The sequence below is a fragment of the Myotis daubentonii genome, chromosome 14, assembly GCF_963259705.1.
Source record: "Myotis daubentonii chromosome 14, mMyoDau2.1, whole genome shotgun sequence".
NCBI classification, from domain to species: domain Eukaryota; kingdom Metazoa; phylum Chordata; class Mammalia; order Chiroptera; family Vespertilionidae; genus Myotis; species Myotis daubentonii.
The window spans coordinates 51,743,812-51,766,993 of NC_081853.1; the positions used below are offsets into that span (position 1 = coordinate 51,743,812).

Below are 23,182 nucleotides of genomic sequence, written 5' to 3' on the forward strand. Positions count from 1 at the left end.
ACATGCATTTTACTGGATGTGCTTTTCTTAAAACATACCAAAAAGGGAAAAAAGGAGGAAAAAAGAAAAAGAAAAAAAAAAAGCTTGATATCTCTCAGACTTCCTTTCAACTGTCTTCCCTTCCCCGCAGACAACCTGCCTCCTTCTACCCCAGCTCGGAGCAGCTGACCAACTCAGAATCTCCTTCCTCGAGGATGAAGTGCCTTTTTGAATGTTATTTTAAGCTGAGAGTTAATTTTTCTATACAGCATATTTCCAGACATCTTTTAGTCTTTTATTATCTCAGATTCTCTAACAAGATAAAGAGGACAATTTTCTAGAACCTGGGGGGGGAGCGGGTGACGAGGTATGGGAGTGAGTCCGGGAGGCTGCCTCCCAGCCGGTGGCAGGGCCAGGCTCCTGGTGGGAGTTCCTGTGACGTGTCAGCGTCTCCGTTCACGGCTGCCCCCATTTGGGATGGGTCTGCAATCGTGTGGCCCCCACACTGTGCGGCGCAGTGGATGCTTTTATATGATGATGATTTTGGATGGTGACAGATGGGTCTTGGGGGGTCACATTTTTCCCTTGAAAAGGGGGCATCGTGCCACTCCTGCTGTCACACGACTGCCATACTTCCGTGTGCTTTGTGTTTGGTGTTTGGTGTTGTTGTTTGGGGTAGAGCAGTTCCCCCCCAAAAAAATCTCAAACCCTTGCATCTAAGAAAGAAAGAAATCCGTTTATTGGTTTTTAAATCTTCCCTTTCCAAAAGCTGGATACACATGGAGCTGTTGGGGAATGTTCTTTGCTGCTACTGCGCAGCCACCAAATGGAATTGACCAGCGGCTGTTGCACTGTTCTTTGCCACTGTGCCTATGCTCAGACTCCGCTCACTGCTACGCTGCACCCTCCACAGGCTCAGGAGCAGGTGTCCCGCCCCGAGGCAGGCTGCACCCCCTGCACCCCTCCCCCGGCACCGGCCATGGGAACTCAGAAGGGTACAGAGTGGGGGCAGCACGCCACCCCAGGGTGGTGCTCATTCCTTTATAACTGCCGTCCGCATCCGGCCCTGTGATAGGCTGCCTGTTCTCTCTTGGGAACCCGTGGCCTCAGCCACCCAGCACGCTGCTGTGGCCCAAGGCCATCTCTTGGTCTTCTCTCCTGAAGCACAGCCTATCTCTGAGCCGGGGGTTGGGGGAGCCTGTCTAGATGTGGGGCTCCCTGTCCTGAGTTGGGGAGGGGGGGCTCCCTCCTCACGCCGGGGCTCCCTTCGCAGCCTTTCCCAGTGAGATGTTTCCAGCAGCGCCATGTTCCTTGTTCGACAACAGGTCTATAAAGCATGGCTCTGACGCATCATTTACAAAGAACCCTGGCGCGTCGGCTCCGGTGCCTTAGTCCTCTCTGTGGGTTGGGCCTCCGCCAGGGTTCTGGTGGGGGCGACGACCGGCACCAACAAGACTGGAAATGGGGTGTCAGAGTGAAATTTCTTTTTTTGCTGCCATTCACAAAATAAGGAAGCCAGCTGCCAGTCGCGTCCTCCCGACGGCACTTTGGTCTGTGGCCTGCCCGGCTTTCAGAAGTAAGTATTGGGGGGTAACCGGGTCTCCCAACAGCCCGAGTGTTCCGAAGCCAGGAATCCACATGCCAGTTAAAAGAGAAACAACTCTTCGCTAGGCGTGACCACGGATGATGACGGACGTGGCAGAGCTGCCCGTGCCATACACCTTGATTTGGAAAATGCGTCGTTGAATGAACCCGCTGCCTTAAATGTCTTAAGTGTTTCAGTCCAGCATCTGTCCTGTGTTGAAATCCCCACAGAACTCGGTCCTGACGAGAGTCTCAGGCCCTCCCCTGTGCCCCTCCTTTGTCAGGCATCACAAGGTTCTTGTTTGGGAGGGCAGAGAGGACAAACTCTAGAATATTTCAGGGGAATAGAACCTAGAAATAGTGCCAGATGGAGTGAAGACACTTTACCCAGTGGTTCCTGAAATCGTGCGTGCCGTGCGCTGGCCCAGGGCGGAGCTGCCGAGGGTGGAGCCGGCTCCTGCCACGCGGACACAGAACGTCTCGGGAGGCCCAGTCCACCCTCCGCGGGTTCTGGATTCTGTGCACCTTATTGGGCCACACTCCAGAATCCCATTTTTATTTTAATCCTTGATTCTGCTTTATGTACATAATCAAAATAAATATCTATATCTATATATATTTTTAATCATCTACCTATAAATGAAGCAATAGATTTCTAACGTAAGGCCAAGAAATGAGATGAATGTTTGGGGTTTATGTTTTCTAAGGTAAATACGGGTATTGTTTTTAATTATTACCTTTTATTAAATTGTGGGCTTTAAAAACCAAATTGAAACCGATTAGCTATTTCTCTGTGCCATATCCTTCCCATGGTACCAAAAGATCCCTAACTCTTTAGCCAAAAGAGAAATCTGACCTCCTGAGTTCCCATGATTCCTCTGTACCAGGTCAACATATAGTCTTCTGGACAAGTATTTTTTTACACGAGGATCTGGGCCTGCATACCTTCAGTGGAGAAGTTTGGCCCCTAAGTTGCCATATCTCTGGCGGGGCCTTGAGTGGAGGTGCCCAGGCATGTCTGAGGTTGTTCCTGCTCTGTCTTCCATTGCTCTGCGATCCTACCTGTTGGTCTGTGGTTTCTCCCATTCGCTGTTTGTCAACAGTGCGTTTGAAAACTGGGAAAGAACACCACCCACCATGGCTGGTGGTCGGTGGGGAAGCTGCTTTGACGTGGTGCCATTTCGATGAGATGACTTTGGAGATGACGGGGACGCCCTCATGACACTGGCTGGTCACGGTTGCAGCGTTCGAACTTTGGGAATAAAAAAAAAAAAAAGAAACCTGTACGTCTATACCCTGGCAACGTCTGACAGCAGCCCGCATTGTAAAGATGGCTGATAAAATCCAGAACCACACAGCCCTCTGGTCAAACACTCACGATGTCTGTGCCTCTGCTTTCCACGGTGCTGTGGTGATGGGCAGCCGCACGCCAGGGCGAGAGGCGCGGACAGCTCGAAGCGCTCGCAGTTAGCGACCTGGGCAAGACCCGCTGGCTGCCTCTGTCTCTCTTGTACTGTAACTTGATGGTGTCTGTTCCTACTTCATTCTCCAGGGAGCTTCTCTCAGACGAACACCCTCCCCCCAGTTGGGGGAGAGGCTGGTGTCGGGGTCGCCGTGGGTTTCTGTTGGGCATTTGAATGTGATGAGCAGTCCAGCATTCCTCGGGGAACACTCCATGTGGAATGGGCATGTTTCAGGGGTGAGCCTTGTTGGTCAAGGGATTTGCAATGATTTCCTGCCTGCCTGCCAAAAATAAACACAAAACTGCGCCCTCTTGTGGATGGACTGCTTCTCTACCGGTAGCGCCTCTCGCCGCTCGATTCTTGATTCTCTACCCTCTGCCCAGCCAGTGCCAGCACCTTGGGTCTCCCGGAGTATGGGAGCAATTCTGCGCCATCTCAGGAGCCCCTGGCCCCGGGGAGGGGTGGGGGGGCAGCTAGAACCCATTCTGCCCAATAGCAGGCCCCCTGCTTGTCAGAAGCAGTCTGGCTCACCATCCTCTCTGAAGGATTCCAGCCCTTTCCAAATGCAGCCCCCACCCCGCCCCCTGAGAGCCACCGGCGCTGTGTGTGCCTAAACCCACAGCCCTGGGGGACTCTGGCTGAGATGCCGTGATTCCCATGTGCTTCGGCCTCTGTTCTGTCTGTCGCAGGGATACAGGGTTCGACCAGGCAAGTTACTCACCCCAAACAGCACAGGACTGTGCGTGTGTCAGCCCAGGGAACGTAACAGTTACCCAGAGACAAAGCCAAAATCCCTCCACAGCTGGTCTGTGCTGGGCTCTGGCTGTGTCCCTGCCCCTCTTCACTCCTTCGCTATGCTCCCTGGCCCTCTCCTCGCCTTCTCTCCCCCTCTCTGGCATTGCCCCCACCCCGACTGCGTCATGCCTTTGCGTGCAAGCAGACAGACAAATGGTTGAGAACTGTGGCTGCTGGTGAAGCTACTTGGGACTTGGGCGTACTGAGAGCCCACCTCCTGATTTGTTTGTTTGTTTGAGCACTTACCACCAGTGTATATTGCAGGCCCAAGGAATGGGCTGGGGACCGGGGCGTTGTGACAGGCAGTAGAATGGAGGATCCGAGTCAGGTGTCCCCTGCCCCACACTCCGCCCGCACTGCATGCTGCACGAGGGTCAAGATCTGCAGGATCTGCACCTGCCGGGACTGAGAGAACCCTGGGCCTGGAGGGCGGGCCCTGGAAGCCAGCCCATGGGTCACCAGGCAAGTCGGGGCACAAAGCCACCAAACTAGCATGGCCGCAAGCCTAATCCCTGAGGCTAGCTCGCGGGACCCTCGGGAGGAAGCTGTGGGACCCAGAGTTTTCGACCCCAAACTTCCATTAGTGGTTCTCAGCTCTGGCTGCCCATTAGAACCACCTGAGGGCTCTCAAAAACCCAGGTCCCTCAAGTACCCGGATCACTTAACCCCAAACCTCTGGGCCTGGGCCTCAAAGATGCAGCCAGGGCAGAGAAAAGGGAGGTGCCCGCCCCCGCCCCAGCTGTTCCAGGCAGGACACCCGGGCAGGTCAAAGAAGCTTTCCCAAGGCAGGTGAGGGGGGTAGGGGGAGTCTGATAAGAGCCCCACGTGACTAACAGCTCCCTGCCTTTCCTCGGAGTTGGGGAGCAGCATGGACACCCCCCTTCACATTGGAGCACCGGTGGCACTGCCCCCAGGAACGGAACTGAGACTCTCCTGCCCGAGCTGAGCCTGGAGGGGGTGGGTGCACAGGTTCGCAGGGCAGCCGCACCTTCTCCTTTGCAGGGACCTAGGGCTATTGGCACAGAGGACTCGCCCTCAGTGGAGGCCCCGTGGGCTCAGCTCCACCTCAGGCCCTGGAGGTCCGCACAGCGCCCTCCGGGAGTCGCTCTCAGGCTGTGAGAGCCCTGGCGACCCTGTCACCGCCCCCCGCCCCCCGCAGCCTGCAGACAGATGGGGGGCGGGGGGCACGCGGGCCCAAGGCTGCTCTCCTCCCGGGCTTGGTGCCGGGGCGTGGAATCGAGGACCCGAGTCGGGCGTCCCCGCCCCCTATCCTGCCCGCGCTGCAGGCTGCACGAGGGTCCAGATCTGCAAGATCTGCACCTGCCGGGACTGAGAACCCTGGAGGCAGACTGGCGGGGGCGGGGCGGGGGCGGGGGCGGGGCCTGGGAGCCAGCCCCGCCCACTCCGGGCCACCCTGCCTCTGCCAGTGTGAACCTTCGCGGGCTGGGCCTGGGAAGATTAGCCGGGAAGGAACAAAGTAGCGGGCGAGAGCCCTCAGAACCCGCCTGGCGAGGGCTGGGGTGGGCCGCGGGGGCCCCGGGCGGGAAGAGGTCAGTGGGACCAAGGGGGTCATGTCCCCGACACTCCCCGCTCCCCCTCGCCCAATCGGGAAGGAAAGCAGGGGCAGCCCAGGATGTGGGAGCTAGGTCACCTCTCTCAGAGCGAACCAGCCTCTCCCACGATGGCTATCAGGGCTTCCTGGGAGGGCTGTGCCGGGCGTGGAGCCCACGTTGGGGGTGGGGAGGACCGCAGACATGTTACAGAGAGCCCTGCCACCTCCCCTGACCTCCTGCAGGGACCTGGGTCTCACGGTGCCTCACTGCCCCCACCCCCCATCCCTCCAGCCTTGGTCCTGCTGCCTCCTACCATTTGCTGGGGCAGCCTGGCCTCCGGGGCAGGGGTCAGAGCCCACCTGGGCTCTCAGGAGGGAGGTCGCAGTGTATTGCACATGCACATCTTGGCCCAGCACAGGCCTCCATTCCCTGCTCTCTGGCCCCCAGCACCAGGGGCGGTGACTTGACCTGCCCCCCCCACCCCCGCCAGAAGGGTGGGCTCTCAGAGAGCTGGGTCAATATTTGTTGACTGTCTTTGTTGACCGACTCACCGATTGACCAAGTGTGAATGCCCAGCCCCCCCAAGAGATGGGGTGTGTCCTGCAGGGCGGAAGCAGGGATTGAGTTTCAGCGGAGGGGGGGGCGGTGGGCAGAGCCGGCCCTGTGCCAGCCCCAGCACTGCCCGCAGGCAGGGCGAAGCTGCCCGGAGTTCCCAGCAGGTAGGTCTGGCAGGGAGGGGGCACAGGGCACAGCTGGGCCGGGGGCTTGGGAGAACTGGCGTGGATGGTTGAGTCAGGGGTGTGCACTGTGGGGGCACAGGCTCAGGGTTGCCAAGGGGGCTGGCAGAACTGGGAGGCAGCGAGGAGCCCAACACGTAAGAACACTGGTCGGGGCAGGGAGGCCATGGCCGGGCGACTGGCAAGGAAGAAAGTAGCAGTTGTACGTGAGTGGGCGTCTCTGTCACCCACAGAATCTGAGTATCTGGGGACCCAGGCCCGGCCCTCCTTTCCTCCAGCAGGCAGCACCCCCACCCCTCCCCCTTCCTTTCACAGGTACCCCCGGAGAGAAAGGGGCACCAGAGGAGGCAGTGGGTGCCTGGGTAGGGAGAGGGGGTGCCAGGGAAAGGGGGCGCTGGGGGGAGGAAGGAAGTATTTGAAGAAGGAAGCACCTGGGTGGGAGGGGAACCTAGGGGAGAGTGGGGAGCCAGGAGCGGGGGGAGCAGGGGAGAGAAGGTGCATTGTGGGTGGAGGGGATATGGGAGGAGGCACCTGGGGAAAGGAGGGGCACTGGGGGATGGCAGAAGGGGACAGGGGGTATCCGAGGGGGAATTGGGCATCCGGGAGAGAAAAGGGGCCCTGGGTGGAGGGAGCCAGCCCCCAGGGAAAAGACGGGGGCTTCCCGTCTAGGGAGAGGACATAGGCAGGGCCCCCCACTCAGGGGAGATGTTGGAAGGGAGAGCCTTAGGGGAGAGAGGGGTACATGTGAGTGAGCGGGCTCTGTGGAGAGGGAAGGGACCCCTGAGGGGAAAGGGACCACCTGAGGGAAAGAGGAGATGCTAGAGTAGAAGGGACCCCCATCCTTTGAGCATCCCTTCCTCCACCCCCCAGAACCCAGTTGGAAGCCACTGAACACAGGTGGTACTATGTGAGAGTTTGGCCCCCCAGGCTGGAACTGGATCTTGGGGCACCCTCCCAGCCCCTCAGGCATGATGCTGTCCCCGCCCCCACTGGATCTTGGGGCACCCTCCCAGCCCCTCAGGCATGATGCCGTCCCCGCCCCCACCCCCCAGTGCAATCAGCCCAGTCCCAACTTCCGGGCCACCACTTTGACTTCCCTGTCCCACGTGATGCCCGTGGTGCCCACAGTGTCCAGGCCACCCCGTCTTCCTGTCTGTCTGTCACTGTTTCCCTCCCGCATGGCCCCCGGCTCAGAGTTGGTGCCTCTGCTCACTGCCTGCTTGTGCCCTGGTCACTATCCCTGGTCGCTGCTTCTGCCCCATCACCTCTGAGTGTCACTGTGCCTGTCACCTGGTGTCATCACACGTTTTTGTTGCCTGAGACCCCCTTTTCACACTCACCGTGTCTGCCGGTCACTCGTGTGCAGGCCATCGGCTTCAACAGCGGTTCTGGGTACAGTGAGAGCTCACGGTGACCGGCCTTCTCCACCCACTTTCCCCCAGGGCAGTCACAGGCCACAGGTTTCATTCATTCAACAACTAGCTGCTGGGTGAGAGGCAGCTGGGAGCAGGCGGTAAACAAGACAAGCCCCTGGCCTCAGGAATCCAGACCAACAGCTACGTGACTCCAGAGTGTGTCCAAGGGGTCCCAGGCTTCGAGAAAACCTGCTCCCTCCCCTCTCCCTCCGCCCTTCCCCTCCCTCCCCTCCCCCCCTGCCCCCCTCCCCTTCCAGGGCCACCTTGGCCCTCTTTGAGAGGCTGGGTGTTCCCCAGGGCACTGCGAGCCCTCCGGGCCTGCGCCCTGCCCTCGGGGCTGGCTTCCTTGCCCCTGCCACGCCATGCCTCCGCTTCTGTAACTCTGTATCTCTGCTCCGCGGCTTCCCCTGGTCACGCAGGGTCACAGGGCCAAGGATGTCCCTCCCTCTGATAAGAAAGACCTGGTGGAGCGGGGCGGGGAGATGAGTTCAGCCAGGGCCACTAGGAATGAGAAAGTCAGAAAGGAGCGGCTTCTGGTCTGGTGAGCAAAGCACAGAGAGGAGAAGAAGTTGCAGCTGCAGGACTCCGGTTCCATGTAGAAAGGACTTCCGCGGATGGAGGAATGAGCAAGCCTCACACAGAGGATTCCGGAAGAGCGGTGCGGGGAGCCTGGGGTAGTTGAGAGTCACCTGCCGCGACATAACAGGATTGAGAGCCCCGCTCTTCCCCAGGTACCTCTCGTTCCGCGCTTCTCTCTCCTGGGCACGTTCGGAACCGCAGAGCACGAACTCAAGTGGCTGTTGGCAGGTTCTGTGCTTCTTACAAGCCCAGTTCTGCTTTAAGGGTTAGGAGTGTCTGTGCCTGATGTGCCCAGCGGGCTCCCGTCCGCTGAGCCTGCACTCGCCCGCTGTCTGTCTGCGGCTTCAGAGCCCTGTGTGCAGAGTCTGTCCTGCGTTTGCAGAGCGTTTGTCTTGTCCGCGGAGCCTGTTTCTGTCCCGAGCCTATTTTCAGAGCCTTGTTTTCAGAACCTGGGTCTTCCTAGTGTGTCCCTCTCTCCCTGAGCACGAGACTGGCTTTGATTGCAGACGCTGCCCTGCGTGTACAGCCTGTCCCGCCCACAGAGCTTGTCTGGGGTCCTTGCCTGGGCCTTTCTGCCTAGAGACACTTCCTGTTGGCAAAGCTTTGCCCGTGTGCAATGCCAGTCCCGGTCCTCTGCAGTGAGTGCCCGTCTCTAGACAATGTCCGTCCTTGCGGTCTGTTTCTATTTCAGAGCCTGGTTCTGTCTCCAGAACCTGAGCCCTTTTGGTCCCGTCTATGACGTTTTCAAAGGCCGCTGCCTGCGTCTCCCTGGGTAGAAACGGCGTCTGCTTGCAGGACCTATTTCCTATGAAGAGCTTATCACGGTCGGGGTGACTGCGTCCATCTGGGAGCACCGTGACTTTCTGCAGAGCTGTGCCCGCCTGCACGCTTCACTCCTGATCCCACGTGTCCCCGTTAGCAGAGCCTGTCTCCAGAACCCATCCCTTTCAGGAAAGCCTGTCCCTGTTTGCAGAACCCGGGCCCTCTGCAGAGCCCAGCCGTGTGGCGAGAACTAGCCCGTGTCTGTGGTATCTGTGCTTGACCACAAAGCTCATTTCCCTGTCGGCTGCTTTCAGCAAACCCCCGTCTCTGAAGGAACTTTCACTGATACAGAGCCTGTCTGTTTGCAGAGCCTGTGTGGGCTTAGCCAGCCTCTCCCTATCTGCATGGCCTGTCTCCAGAGGCCTGTGTCTGTGTCTTTTTTCAGAGCCGGGATCTCATTGTCAAGTTCATGAATGCTTGCCCAGGCCCCTCCCAGCTCCCTGGAGGCTGGCTTCCAGTCTGCATCCTGCCCCCCGCCCCCTCACCTCCCACCCCTGCAGAGCCTGGCCATGCCGCCTAAAGGGCCTTTGACTCAAGCGCCTACTTCTGTTTGGGAAGCATTTCTCTGACTGCAGATGCTTTGACTGTTTGCAGACCTTAACGTTCCACCTCCCTGTCCATATCTGCAGTCTTTCCTTTGTATAGTCTGCCCCCCTGTCTTGAGGGTTTGTCCCCAACCACAGGCTGCAAAGCTCCCCATACCTGCAGAACCTGTGACTGTTTGCAGAGTCTTTTTCGGCATCCGCAGTCTTTGCTTGTTGGCGGCCTGTCGGAATTTCCCTGGGACGGCCCCTGGCTGCAGACCTCATTGTCGTAGGGAGAACCCGTGCCTGTTGCATCGCGTTCTTCCGCCTGAGGAAGCTGCTGTCCGTGTTGGCAGAGCCTGTGCTTGTGTGCAGAGAACTTCTTCTGTCTGCATCGCATCGCCTCTGCCTCTCTGCAGGTGCCTGTCTCTTTGCCTTGCCTGTTCCTACGGGTCCGCAGAGCCTCTGCCTGGTTGCAGCCCCGTCCCTGTGTGCGGAGCATGTCTGTGTCTATAAGATCAGTCTCATTTCAAGAGCCTGTCCCTGCCTCAGACTCTGTTCTCACCAGCAGAGCCGCAACCTGCCTGCATAACCTATCACTGTCTATGGCAGATCCTCTGGCTGGCTGTCTGTCTGCATGGCCTGTTTCTAACTCCGTCTATTTGCCGAGGACATCCCTATGTCCAAAGCCCATCCCTGCCCACAGAGCTCAGTCCTGTTTCAAGAGCACAACCACAGGTGACAAACCACGTCCCTGTTTGCCAGGCCTCTGTGTGGGCTGCTGCAGTCGCTGTCCTGGCTCACGGGCATTCGTGGCTTATAGAGCCCTCCTAAGGACCGGCAGGCGAAGGGCTAGGAGGAGGGTGCTTCGGAGAGCTGTAGGCAGGGAGTCCTTGCTTGGAGGCCAGGGCCTGAGAACTCTGGCTCTGGTTTCCTTCCTGGCTCCCGTCTGGCCTAGGATGGACATCGGGAGCCTCCCAGACATCGAGAGCCACAGGGACCTCCACATCTGGATCATTGAGGTGAGGGCACGGCCGGCCAGCAGCGTTGGTGCCACCGAATGGGTGCGATCTCCAGAACTAGGCTTCTCTGGGCATCAACTCAGAGTCCCGCCCACCCCAGAGGGACATGGGCGGGAGGGAGGGGGCGGGGGGGGGGGTCTCCTGAGTTGTCACCAGGCATCTTCCTCTCCCAGAACCTGAAGTTGGTGCCCGTGCCCGAGGGGGCTTATGGGAACTTCTTTGAGGAACACTGCTATGTCGTCCTCCACGTGAGCACTGGGGAGCTGGGGGGGTCTGTCGGAGCGGGTGGCATGGCCCAGGTGAGGAGTCTGTTGGTGCAGAGTAAGCCCCGCCCTGGGACGAGACCTGCTGGAGTCCCATCCCTCAGGGGCTGCTGCCTCGGAGGCCTCTGAGCCCGCTCCTCCCCGTTCTAGGCCCCCTGCCCACGCTCCCCAAGGCCCTGGGCACGTCTTGGGCCTTCACCTCAGTGTTCACTCATGCCTTAGCCCTCAGCCCCTCCCCACCCTGGAACCTCAGCTCCTTCCCCACCCCTCAAACTCCTGGGCCCTAGGTCCCCCAGAGCCTGAGGGCCACACAGGGGACACCCAAGGACCTGCACTACTGGATCGGAAAGAAGGCAGACGCAGAGGCGCAGGGCGCGGCAGGCACCTTCGTGCAGCACCTACAGGAGACCCTGGGTAGCGCCACCGTGCAGCACCGCGAGGTGCAGGCCCACGAATCCGACTGTTTCTGCAGTTACTTCCGCCCAGGGGTCATGTGAGTTTAGTTCGCATCCGTTGTGTACAAGTTTTTGTGTGGACGCATGTGTTTCATTTCTCTTCGGTATACACCCAGGAGTGGACACCCATGTTCTGAGTTTGCTTTTGTGTTACTGTGCCCAGTACAAACATGTCTTTTGCTGTCAATATGTATTGAGTTCGTAGTTGCAATATATGAGGTTGAACCATAGGAAATGGCCAATATTTGATCATTTTTGTTTTATACAATTGAACCTAGTACATGCATATAGTGTATATATAAACATATACACACATGTGTACGTGCACATGCAGGAAATGTGCCACTTCTAAGTATGTGCACCTACAGATGGGCATCCCCACACACACTCATGAACACCTAAGTAAAATGTGGTCATTCGTATATCAAGTGTTATGTAATTCCATTTATATGAAATGTTCACCTACACGCATATAGGTTGTTGCCCGAATTCCACACACTCACATGTATACCCACATGGATGAACAGATACACATTATGCCCCCGCAGGTATACATGTATATATGCATGCATGTGTCCACATATTAACACATGGATAAACACGTACACACTGTTGCACCACATGTGGCCATGTGCTTGCACACATGGTCATGTCTACTTGCACACGTGTGTTAAGCACATGTGTATCCCCACTTGTGTTCATGCACGTGCTCATGTCTGCACTCACTCCTGCACATGGCAGTGTATGTCTTCCATGGACCCCATTCCCTCCTCAGCTACAGGAAGGGAGGCCTAGCCTCTGCCCTCAAGCATGTGGAGACCAACATGTACAACATCCGGCGACTGCTGCGCATCAAAGGGAGGAAGCACGTGTCAGCCACTGAGGTGAGGACACCAGGGATCCCATGGACCTCTGGGTCAGCTCGGACTTCGTGTACTGAAGCATAGGGACATGCGGAGGGTGCCAGGGGATGGGGGAAGGGGGACCATGGGCTGTCATCATTCCCAGATGAGCTATTTTTTTCCTAAATTTATTTTTCAGTTGCAGTTGACGCACATATTATATTAGTTCCAGGTGTTCAACATAGTGATCAGACATGTGTGTAACTTACAAAGTGATAAGGCCTATCTTGATTGAGGAGAGAGAAGGCAGACCCAGGCTTTAGGGGTGGGGACCCCTGCCATGGCTCCCGTAACCCTCAGTTTCTTCATCATCTCATGGCTATATTAAGAAGTGGGGTGGGGAGAGGGGCGAGGCAGACAGGATGGTGCACCTGGAAGGTCCTTATAAGCAGTGCCAGGGGAAGAAGCATGGTTGGGGTGGGGTGCACAGCCCCACAGTCTCATACACGTTGTCACTGTCACCCATAGGCGCACACACTGTCTCCCACTGTTCCCCTGGGGCCACTCTAGTCCGTTGGGTGCCCTTACGTCCATCTGTCTGGAAATTATTGGGAAATACTGATCTTGGCAGAACAAGGCATTCTGCTGCCCTCTGGCAGGAGCCTGGTGTAATGAGCACTCAGGTGTTTGATGTCTATGATGGGACTGAACCTGAGCTGCACACGTTAATGCCTACATGGCGTGTGGCAGCCACACGGGCTCACACACTGTCCCCCACAGACTCAGTGACCCACATCCCTGCTACGCAGCCCCTGTCTTTGCCCGCTATCCGGGACTAATTGTTTACTCTCTGGATGATAGCTATGCTTATCCATAGACAACACACTGTTCCCCACACAGACACATGGACACTGTCACCCATGAGCCCACACACTTGTTCATGTTTTGTGTTCCCCACATATGGACAAGGACATGTACACACATGGGTAAACATGCACACCCGAATTGTATACATGTGTGCACATACAGCTACAGACATGCATTGAGTGAAAGGGTCATAGTCATGGCCACCCTGTGAAATGCAGCCTTCCCTACCGCCACCCGTGCCCAGTGATGCACACAGCCACGGAGTGGCCCTCGGGGTGTCATACGGTTACACAGATGGATGCCTGCACACCGTAATAGTAGTGTCATGGTCTTACATACATACTGTGCAGTTGCACACAGCTTCATGTACACAAGTGGCACACCCAAGCTATGCTCACACAGGTAGGGCCGGGCCGGGGAACCCCTCCACTCAGGGGCTGGAGGTCTGACACCCCGTCTCCCGCCCTACCCTCCTGGCTCGGGCAGGTGCAGCTCTCCTGGGAAAGCTTTAATAAGGACGACATCTTTCTGCTGGACCTGGGCAAGGTGATGATCCAGTGGAACGGGCCCAAGAGCAGCATTTCCGAGAAGGCCCGGGTCAGTGTCTGCCCTGGGAACTCAGGGGTGCGGGGGGGGGGGGGGGGGGCGGTCCTCCAGGGGCCCATTCTCCCGCCTGGCTCTCGGCTCCAACCTGAAAAGAAACCACTCGATGTGGGCAGAGTCCAGACCCTGCACTGGTGGTACCTCTGGATGCCAGGAGAAGGGGACACCCTCCCCCAGCCTCTGGGAGTGGAGCGGTGACAGGAAGGCACTGGGATGCTGTCTGGGGGGTGAGGGGCATGCTGGGAAGCCCTGACCTGCCAGGCCGTCTCCCGCAGGCCCTGGCCCTGACCTACAGCCTCCAGAACAGGGAGCGTGCTGGTCGTGCCCAGATTGGTGTGGTGGAAGATGAGGACAAAGCCTCTGGCCTCATGAAGATCATGGAAACTGTGCTGGGCCGCAGACAGGGCAGCCTGTACGCCGCCATTCCCAGCAGAAGCATTAACCAGCTGCAAAAGGCCCGCGTCCACCTCTACCAGTGAGCAGACCTTGGGAGTGGGCAGGGAGGGTAGAATAGGCCAGGCCTGCATGCCCGCCATCACAGCAATAGCACAGGGTCCCAGAAAGCCCTCCAGGAAAGGCTCATGGGCTTCTGGGGCAGGCTATGTGGGACCTTGGGCCAAACCTATACTCTTGCACAACTGCCTTAGAGAAACCCATTGTACAGACAGAGTGACTGAGGCCCTGAAAAGGCCCGGTAGTCGCCTAAGGCTCTACAGCTAGGCTGCAGTGAAATGAAGACTTCACCTCAAGGCCCAGCCTCCATGCATTTGCCTGGAGGTCAGGGTTTGGGGAGAGGGGGGGCAGGGGGGAGCGGGGGCTGAATGTGGCCAGTGTGGAGTCAGGCTGAGCTGGAGGCTGAGATGACCACATCTGGATGCCTGCCCTCCAGTATCTACCAGAAGGATAAGGACCTGGTGATCCAGGAGTTGGCGACCCGCCTACTGACCCAAGACCTACTGCATGAGGAGGTGAGAGAGACCTAGCCCCAGTCACCCCATCTGTCCCCACCTACCCCACCGTCCCCTTACCCAGCCTGGACCGCCTACCGACCAGCTCCACTCTCGCTGCCAGGAGTGCTACATCCTGGACCATGGGGGTTGTAAGATCTACGTGTGGCAGGGACGCAGGTCCAACCACCAGGAGAAGACGATTTCCTTCAGCCAGGCTCAGGTGAGGCTGTGGGGGCCTGTCTCGGAGGGACACAGCGCTGCCCTGGGTCCTGGAGGGGAGGCAGCCCTTCCCTGCAGTCTAAGCCAGGAGTCACCCATGTCCTGGCTGATGGAGGACATGGCCCTGCGTGGATCTAAGCTGGGAGACACACCTCCCTGTCTGAGGGAGGAGAGACAGCTCTGCCCAGTGGTCTGAGGGGGGCACAGGGCCCTCTCTGGGGAACTGGAGGCCTGTGGTCTGCCCTGGGTGCCCCGATGTGGGAAGGGTGGGGCGGCCAGTTAGCACCCAAGTGTCAAAGGCCTATGTGGCCTTGCCTTGAGGTCTGAGGAGCGCCCCCCCCCCTCCTTTTCGAGGAGGGAAGACAGGGCTCTACCTGGGGTCTGACGGGTTGTCATGGCGGGCCTTCCTGAGACCGGGCCTAAGGGACCTGCGGGTCCTCAGAGACCTCGGAGAAGTCTACCGGCAGAGCCGGCTCCGAAAAGCGGGGCATGAGCTCGGGTAATGACTGCTGCTCAGGGCTCGGCTGGCCCTGCAGTCTGCGCGGCTGGTCCCCACGGGTGGAGCGTGGGGAGCAGGGGGCCCTGGCACATGGATGTCTCCTGGCTCCCGCCCCAGGGCTTCATCCAGGCCAAGGGCTACCCCACCTACACCAACGTGGAGGTGCTGAACCAGGGCGCCGAGTCCGCCGCGTTCAAGCAGCTCTTCCGGACCTGGTCTGAGGAGCCGCACCGGAGCGGGAACCTGGGACTGATCCGTGAGTGGGAGGGGCGGGACTGGGGGCGTGGTTGGGGGCGGGGCTTAAGGGTTTCACCCAGAGCCTGGGCGGGCCTGTGGGCGTGGCCTGTGGCGGGATAGACGGTGGGGCGGGGCCTGGAAGCGGGGTGAGGGGCGTGGCGAGGGGCGTGGTCTGCGGGCAGGATGGGCGAGGGGCGTGGCCGGAGGAGGCCTCTTGAAGGATGGGTGGGTCAGGTGGAGGCCGATGAGGGGGCTTGCGGGGCCTGGACAGCGCAGCAGGCGCCTGTAACACCCTGTGCCCCACCCTCAGGCAAATTGAATCAGGTAAAGCTGGACGTGGTCAAGCTGCACAGCCAACCTGAGCTAGCCGCCCAACTCAGGATGGTGGATGATGGCTCTGGGAAGGTGGAGGTGAGGGGCGCGGCTTGGAGGAGTGCGAGGACAGGGGAAATGGGCACACAGCAGGGGGGAGGCTTTGTCTTCAGGTGAGCAGTATGGCTGCTTAAAGCGACCCCGCTACTCTCAAATACACATCTACACACAAAAGGAGACACTCAGGGGCGTGGGTACATAGGCATACAGCCTCCCGACAGCGCATCCATATCATGCCTAACCCATCATTCACAGACGTGGCCACTCGCTCACATAACACTCACAGGAACCCTCGGACACTTACTTGTGCCCTTGGGTCATAGGTATGACAGCCAGACCTCTGATAACATAGACACACATACACCTTGTAATTGCACTTAATCACAACCCAGTACACAATGGCAAGAATCAACTGCACCAATTCTACATCACACAGGATTGGTCACATACAGCCATGAACCACCAGGGACACACCCACACAGGGACACAGTCCCATGATCAATCATAGCCCCTAACTCCCAACCCCCAACACACAGTCACACACCATCAGCTTCTTCTGGTCTGAGGAACCTTCCCGGTGGCAGCTGTCAGGCTCTGTGTGGGCACAGGATGCCCGGGCACTGTTTCCTGCCCCGTCCAGGTGGGCGCTGTTAGCCCCACCTTCGGGTGGGAAAAACTGAAACTCACCTAGGCTGACTGGGATTTGACTAGGCTTGCCTGGTTCCAGAGCCCGTGCTCACTACCCACAGGAACAAGAAATCGTGCTGTTAAGTGTGCGGAAGTGTATCCATTGCAGTCTTTGAACAGGCTTTGTGTTTTCAAGTGACTCTTGAAAAGGGGAATTTTTCCCAGAGCCCTAAGGCCTTGCTCCTGCCCAGCTTCTGCTGCCCTGGCCTGAGCAGCGAGCAGTTCTGCCAGGGCCTGTCCACCCCTAACCCGTGCTGTGGCTGATGGGGTCAGGCTGCGGGTGGTGTGGGGCCGGGGGCGGGTCAGCCTTGGCAGCCTCTGGAGTCCTCACCACTTGTTTGTCTCAGGCACCACATGCCGACTCAGACTCCTGGCTGAGAACAGCCCGGCACAAGTGTGGTGGGTCCAGGGCCCCACGGGGGAAAGGGTGACCTGCAGATCCTTGCACAAGCCCAGCACAGAGCATGGGGTGGGTGCAGAGTTGGGGGCGAGCCCCTTGCCTGCACAGACGAGGCTGAGAGCTTCCTGGCCAGGCACCGGGTGAATTGGGATGGAGGAGCCACCTGTGCCCGTTGGTCCCTGTTCCCCAGGTGTGGTGCATCCAGGACTTAGGCAGGCAGCCTGTGGACCCCAAGCTCCATGGACAGTTTTGTGCAGGCAACTGCTACCTTGTCCTCTACACATACCAGAGGATGGGGCACATCCAGTACGTCCTGTACCTGTGGCAGGTACGCAGGCCCCGGGGGGGGGGGGGGCAGGCACCTCCCAGACTCGGAGCTGAAGATCTGAGAATGGGATGTAAGAGTTGCTCCAGGCCCTCCCCACCCCCCACCCCCTGTCTGCAGGGCCACCAGGCCACCAAACAGGAGATAGCGGCTCTGAATGGCAACGCCGAGGAGCTGGACCTCATGTACCATGGAGCCCTGGTGCAAGTGCATGTGACCATGGGCAACGAGCCCCCCCACTTCTTTGCCATCTTCCAGGGCCAGATGGTGGTCTTCCAGGTAGGACCGACCTTTGCTGCTGTGGCCACAGCCTCATGGCTCCTCCCTGGGCCGGCGACCCTTCTATCTACACGCTATCCCCTCTCAGGCCAGGGCCTCGTTGACGCCCGCCCCCACTCTGGTTTCTTGGTGCTTGTCCAAGGCCCAGGAGCTCCAAGGGTGATGATCCCTGCCCAAGTTTCTCCCCCCAGGCCTCAGAGCCAGCCACAAAGCAGGAACACAGGGGAGGAAGTTTAGTTGAAAGCTGGGACCTTGCCTGGGATCACACAGGGAGGGAAGCTGGTGCCCACTTTCTGCCTGCAAGCCTGGGGGAACTATGTTATGCCCTGACTCCTTGGAGTTGGGGTGAGGGATCCATTGAGAAAGACCTGGTTCTTCTACACTAGACAATGGACTCCTCACACCCCGCACCCAGAGGGTCCAGAAAAAGAGGTCCCTGGGCCTCGAGGCAGTTTGTCCCCTGCTGGGGCAGCCCCTGGGAGCCCTTGCCGAGCTGAGCCTATTCCTCCTGCAGGGGAGCACCCAGCACAGTGGGAAGGGGCAGCCAGCATCCGCCACGCGGCTGTTCCACGTGCAAGGCACCGACAACTACAACAGCAGGACCACGGAGGTGCCGGCCCGGGCCTCCGCCCTCAACTCCGGTGACATCTTCTTGCTGGACACAGCCAGCATCTGCTACGTCTGGTTTGGGAAGGTACCGCCAACCCTGACCACTCGGGCCCCGGGCAGGGGTGCCAGGCAGGGATGGGGCCCCTCCCCAGGGGATGCAGACTTCTGTCCAACCTTAGACGGGCTTGGAGTGGGGTGAGGGAGATGCATCCCCTCTGGAACCTGGGGGAAGTTACCAATGACAGGAGGGTCTGGGGCTGCACAGGCTGCCTCCCCTCCCTCCCGCCTGGAGTAGGGAGCCTCCCCCTTCTCACGTCTCCTGGGAAAAGGAGGAGGCCTTTGCCAGAATTTTCTCTGATCTTCAGCCTAAACCAGTGGCCAGCAAACTGCGGCTCGCGAGCCACATGCGGCTCTTTGGCCCCTTGAGAGTGGCTCTTCCACAAAATACCGACTTCTGCGCATGGGCCACGAAGTTTCAATCTCACTGTACGTGCGCGCCCGCACGTGGTATTTTGTGGAAGAGCCACACTCAAGGGGCCAAAGAGATGCATGTGGCTCACGAGCCGCAGTTTGCTGACCACGGGCTAAACCCTAAATGACCCCCAAGCCTGGGAGTCCCCAGCCCGTGCTCCGGACCCAGAGAAGGCCCCAGCCCCTGTGATCCTGATCAGCGGGGGAGACAGAGGCCAGGAGGGGCAGGAAGGGCGATCCCTTGTTCGCACCTGTTCCCCCATCAGCATAGGCGTCCTGTGACTTGGGCCCCTGTGAGTGGGCGGCTGGGGGGCTGGCGGCGAAGGCCCCTCCCTGCAGGGCCTGACCCAACTATTTGCCTGCCAGGGCTGCAGCGGGGACCAGCGTGAGATGGCGCGGAGGGTGGTCACCGTCATCTCTGAGAACGAGGAGGACAAGGAAACAGTCCTGGAGAGTCAGGAGCCTCCCCACTTCTGGGAGGCCCTGGGAGGCCGGGCCCCCTACCCCAGCAACAAGAGGTGACAGGGTGGGGAGGAGGTGGTTCTTACACAGAGGATGAATCTGAGGCCCAAAGACGGTGGGCTAGTTAAGGGTCACACATGGAGCGGGAGGAGCCAGACTAGAGCTGAGGACTCTTGGCTCCCCACCCCAGGGGATCCCAAGAACACAGCCCCCTCCTGCTTCTCTGCCCAGCCCTGGGTAACTTGCATCTGGAAGATGCAGGGCGGGCAGGGCAGTGGTGCCCTCTGCTGGTTGAATGTGCTCCCTGCATGGTCCCAGCCCTGGACCAGAGGCAGAAGCCATTCCCCAACCCCACAGTCCCCAGGAGGGTGGGGCTGTGTGTGTGTGTGTGTGTGTGTGTGTGTGTGTGTGTGCGTGTGTGGTGTGCAAGGGCAGTGTACATGCGTGGTGTGTAAGTGCACAAGGGTGTGTATCAGGGAGGAGGGAGCTGAATCCTGAGCCCTTTGTATTGTCTGCAGGACCCGGTTTATGCCCCTCACTCCCCCAAGTCTCCTGAGCTCCTAAGTAGCACTGTCCCCCTCTCTCAGCCTAACTTCCCTCCTCCCGCCTTGGGCCTGAGGCTGATCCCAGCCAGGGGTGGGACCAGGGGCTCCTCTCTGCCAAAGACGGCAGGGCTCCAGCTTAGGCCACCCCACGAAGCCAGCGTCCCTTTCGGGTGCCCACTCCTAGGAAACTGCATGGCACAGCTTGTGCCACAGCTGGCTGGAGCTAGACAAATCACCCAATCTGCTTTCCCCACTGACAGATTGGCACACGAGGCCCAGAGAGGAGCAGGGCGGGTGGACTCAGGGGAGGGCCAGCCCCTGGGGTAGGAGCCCCTGGGCTGAAGGCTAGCTCGGCCCAGGCCGTACCCCTCACAGCCTTGTGCCCACACTGGCCAGCCTCCCCGAGGACGTCTCCGGCTTCCAGCCCCGGCTATTTGAGTGCTCCAGCCAGCATGACCACCTGGTCCTCATGGAAGTGGTGTTCTTCAGCCAGGAGGACCTGGACAAGTACGATGTCATGTTACTGGACGCCTGGCAAGAGGTGAGACGGCCACCCCTGGCCTACTGGGTGTGTCGTATCTGTGTAACTGGGTGTGAGCGTGTCTGTGTGTGTTCCTCGCCATATGAATACACGTAAGGCGGCAGGTGAGTCTGTGCAACTGTGACACTGAGTGTGCGACTGTGTGACCAAGGGGGTGAGACCATGGATGACTGTCACAGCCAGCCTTGGGAGACCATGACTGTGATCTGGAACGTGTGTGCGATTGTGTCTGGCTTTGTCGTTCTGTGTAACTCCCTCTGCCTTCAAATGGTATGTGGCTCCAGGTGACGGCCTGGGGCTGATAAGTGTCCATGTCAAGTGAGCAACTGTCAGTTAATTGAATGACTGACCATGTGTGTTGTGAGATGCATTTGCCTCTGGGTATATGGCTGTGTGGAATGGCTACGTGGTCATTACTGCCTGTAACTGGCCAGACTGGCCACGACTGAGACGATGCGTGTATGAGACTGGCGGGTTGTGGGTGTGACCGAGTGACTGTATTTGGGTGGCTGGGTAATTTCTGTGTGGCTATATGCCATCGTGTTTTGGGCTACCTGTGTTTTTCAGGCTGGATGTGTGCACCTGTGTCATCGAGTGCGATTGCTTTTATGCGCAACTGGGTGTGACTATGGGTGACAGTGGGTGGCCGTCTGACGGTGGCGATGGATAATTGTGTCTGTGTAGCTGTGATCCTGTGTGTGTGTGTCAGCCACTGTCTATGACACTCTGTGAATGTGATGAGGCTTGTAGACCTCCATGTCACGCGGAGCAAAACCAAAGCCCCTGCTACAGCCCTGCATGGCCACACACACCACACACACACACCCCCACCACGTGCCTACCCCACCTCGGCCACGGTGGCCTCTGGGCTGCTCCTCAGAGATGCCGGGCAGACTCAGGCCTTTGCACTGGTCATTTCTTCTGGTTACACTTTCTCCCCAGATACACACATGACTTGCTCCCTCACCCTGGGATCTTGATTCAAATGTCATCTTCTCAGGGAGGCTCCCCCTGACTTTAATTCAACGTTACATTCTGTCCACCATCCCCACACTTGCATTCGTTCCCTGCCCTATTTTCCTCCATCTGCTATATGGTATGTTTTTCTGTCTCCCCCAGTAGAATGAAAGCCCTGATAAGAGCAAGGATTTTTGTCTGTTTTTCTCTATTGACTCCCCTGGCCCACCACAGGTACCCAGTGAATATGTGTGGATTGAATGCATGTAGACACATATGCTTGTGACCTTCTGGAGTGTGTATGGGTGTGTGGGCCTGGCAGCCAGCCTGCTGTGTGTCTGGTATGTGCTTTGGGGGCTCTGAGACCACCTGACGGGCAGGGGTGGGAAGGATGCGGTCAGCTCTGGCAGCCCCTCCACCCACCTCTGTGGCCCAGATCTTCCTGTGGCTCGGGGAAGCTGCGACCAGGCAGAAGGAGCAGGCGGTGGCCTGGGGCCAGGAGTACCTGAAGACCCACCCGGCGGGGCGGAGCCAGGCCACGCCCATCGTGCTGGTCAAGCAGGGCCATGAGCCCCCCACTTTCACTGGATGGTTCCTCACCTGGGACCCCTACAAGTGGACCGAGAGTGAGGTCTGAACCCCCAGCCCCACCCTTATCCAGGGGAGGGGGGCTTGCCCTGTGCGGACTGAGAGGAGGCCTCGCCCTGCCTGTGGGTTGGGAAGACCGGGTCTTGCCCTCAGGCCCTTGGGGTCTTCTTGGGGCCCTTCCCTCTCACCCCCACTCTGATTCTCGCCCCCAGAACAACCAGTCCTACAGGGAGTTGGTGGAGGGCAGCCTGGAAATAGTGTCTGCTGTCGCTGAGATCACAGTAGTGAGTACTGGGGCCCCCCAGGCCTCCCCCCGGGGCTGCGCTCACTTGGCATGGTCCGGATGGGCAGAAGGAGAAAGGGAGGAGCCAGGCCCTGGAAGGTGGCAGGGGTTGCAGCTGGGGGTATGAGGGCCAGTGGGCTCAGTGTGGCCGCCCCGTGGGAGCCGACCCCCGGCCCTCCCCAGCCTGAGTCCCCTGTATGGCCAGGAGGTCAACAACTTCCGGCTGCCACGATGGCCAAGCAATAGCAGGAGAGGCTCCGCGGCCCCGCAGGCCCACAAGGGCCCCCAGGACAAGTCAGAGAAAGAGCTGGAGCTGGGCCCCAAGGCGGGCGGCAGCAGCACCAGCATCAGCACCAGCACCAGCACCTGCACCAGCACCAGCACCAGCACCAGCACCAACAGCTACCACAGCAGCCCCGGACCCACGGTCAACGGGTACCTGTCCCGCAAACAGTTGATGTACCAGGCCGCCAAGGACCTGCCAGAGGGCGTGGACCCGGCCCAAAAGGAGGTAGGTGCCCAAGACCCCCGCCACTCGCTGCCCCAGCCCCAACACACCTAAAACTAAGCTGGAGGCGCCTCGGTGACACCCTGGTGGTGGGCAGTGGGCAGGCTGTCCAGGGAGTTGTGTGCTCCAGAGGCGGTGATGGGCAGAGAGAGATGGGAGAGGGGAGCCCTGAGCCGTGGGAGGACACCTCTGGGCGGGACAGAATTCTGGGCTCAGGGGACACCCTTCCCTGGGTCTCCCTCCCCCGCCCGCACAGTTCTATCTCTCGGACTCTGAGTTCAAAGACGTCTTTGGGAAGTCCAAGGAGGAGTTCTACAGCATGGCCAAGTGGAAGCAGCAGCAGGAGAAAAAGCAGCTCGGCTTCTTCTGAACCCGGCCCTGCTGCCGCCAGTGCACGCACATGGCTGAGCCCCCCGCGGGGACCTCCCCGGAGCGTACCTGAGCCCCCCTCCCCATCAATAAAAGCTTGTGGCCCTCACAGGTGTGGTGCGTGGGCTTTCACGTCTGGGTCCCTCAGCAGGTCCGCCTCTGGGGAAGGGCCTGTGGGGCTGGAGGGGTGTCTCTCTGTCCCTTCCTCCTCTTTCTTGTTGGTCCCTCCTGCCCAGCGGCACAGACAGCGCCCTCAGTGCAGTGTGAGTGTGGGAAGGAGGAGAGTGAGGTGCTGGGGTTCCAGGGCTCTGACATGCGCGCGCACACACACACACACACACGCATGCGCGCACTTACAGGAATTTGCTGGCGTGCAGG

The 23,182-nt window shown here is 59.1% G+C and overlaps 1 protein-coding gene across 2 annotated transcripts; it reads left to right on the plus strand.

The window, feature by feature from the left end:
* The first annotated feature begins 5,888 nt into the window (after window positions 1-5,888).
* Window positions 5,889-22,913, plus strand: VILL (villin like). 2 transcript variants are annotated; one of them, XM_059664398.1, is made up of 20 exons: window positions 5,889-6,093; window positions 10,410-10,473; window positions 10,647-10,721; window positions 11,024-11,229; window positions 11,967-12,075; window positions 13,387-13,497; window positions 13,779-13,978; window positions 14,393-14,471; window positions 14,575-14,673; window positions 15,289-15,427; window positions 15,719-15,819; window positions 17,058-17,195; window positions 17,313-17,471; window positions 17,986-18,165; window positions 18,918-19,069; window positions 19,955-20,099; window positions 21,493-21,687; window positions 21,857-21,928; window positions 22,133-22,438; window positions 22,692-22,913. In XM_059664398.1, exons 2-20 carry the CDS (start codon window positions 10,411-10,413, stop codon window positions 22,803-22,805), a joined length of 2,643 nt encoding a protein of 880 aa, XP_059520381.1. In that variant the 5' UTR covers window positions 5,889-6,093; window position 10,410; the 3' UTR covers window positions 22,806-22,913. The 2 variants fall into 2 exon arrangements, with proteins under 2 accessions (XP_059520381.1, XP_059520382.1); XM_059664399.1 differs by lacking the exon at window positions 5,889-6,093 and adding an exon at window positions 8,086-8,257.
* Window positions 22,914-23,182: the final 269 nt, after the last annotated feature.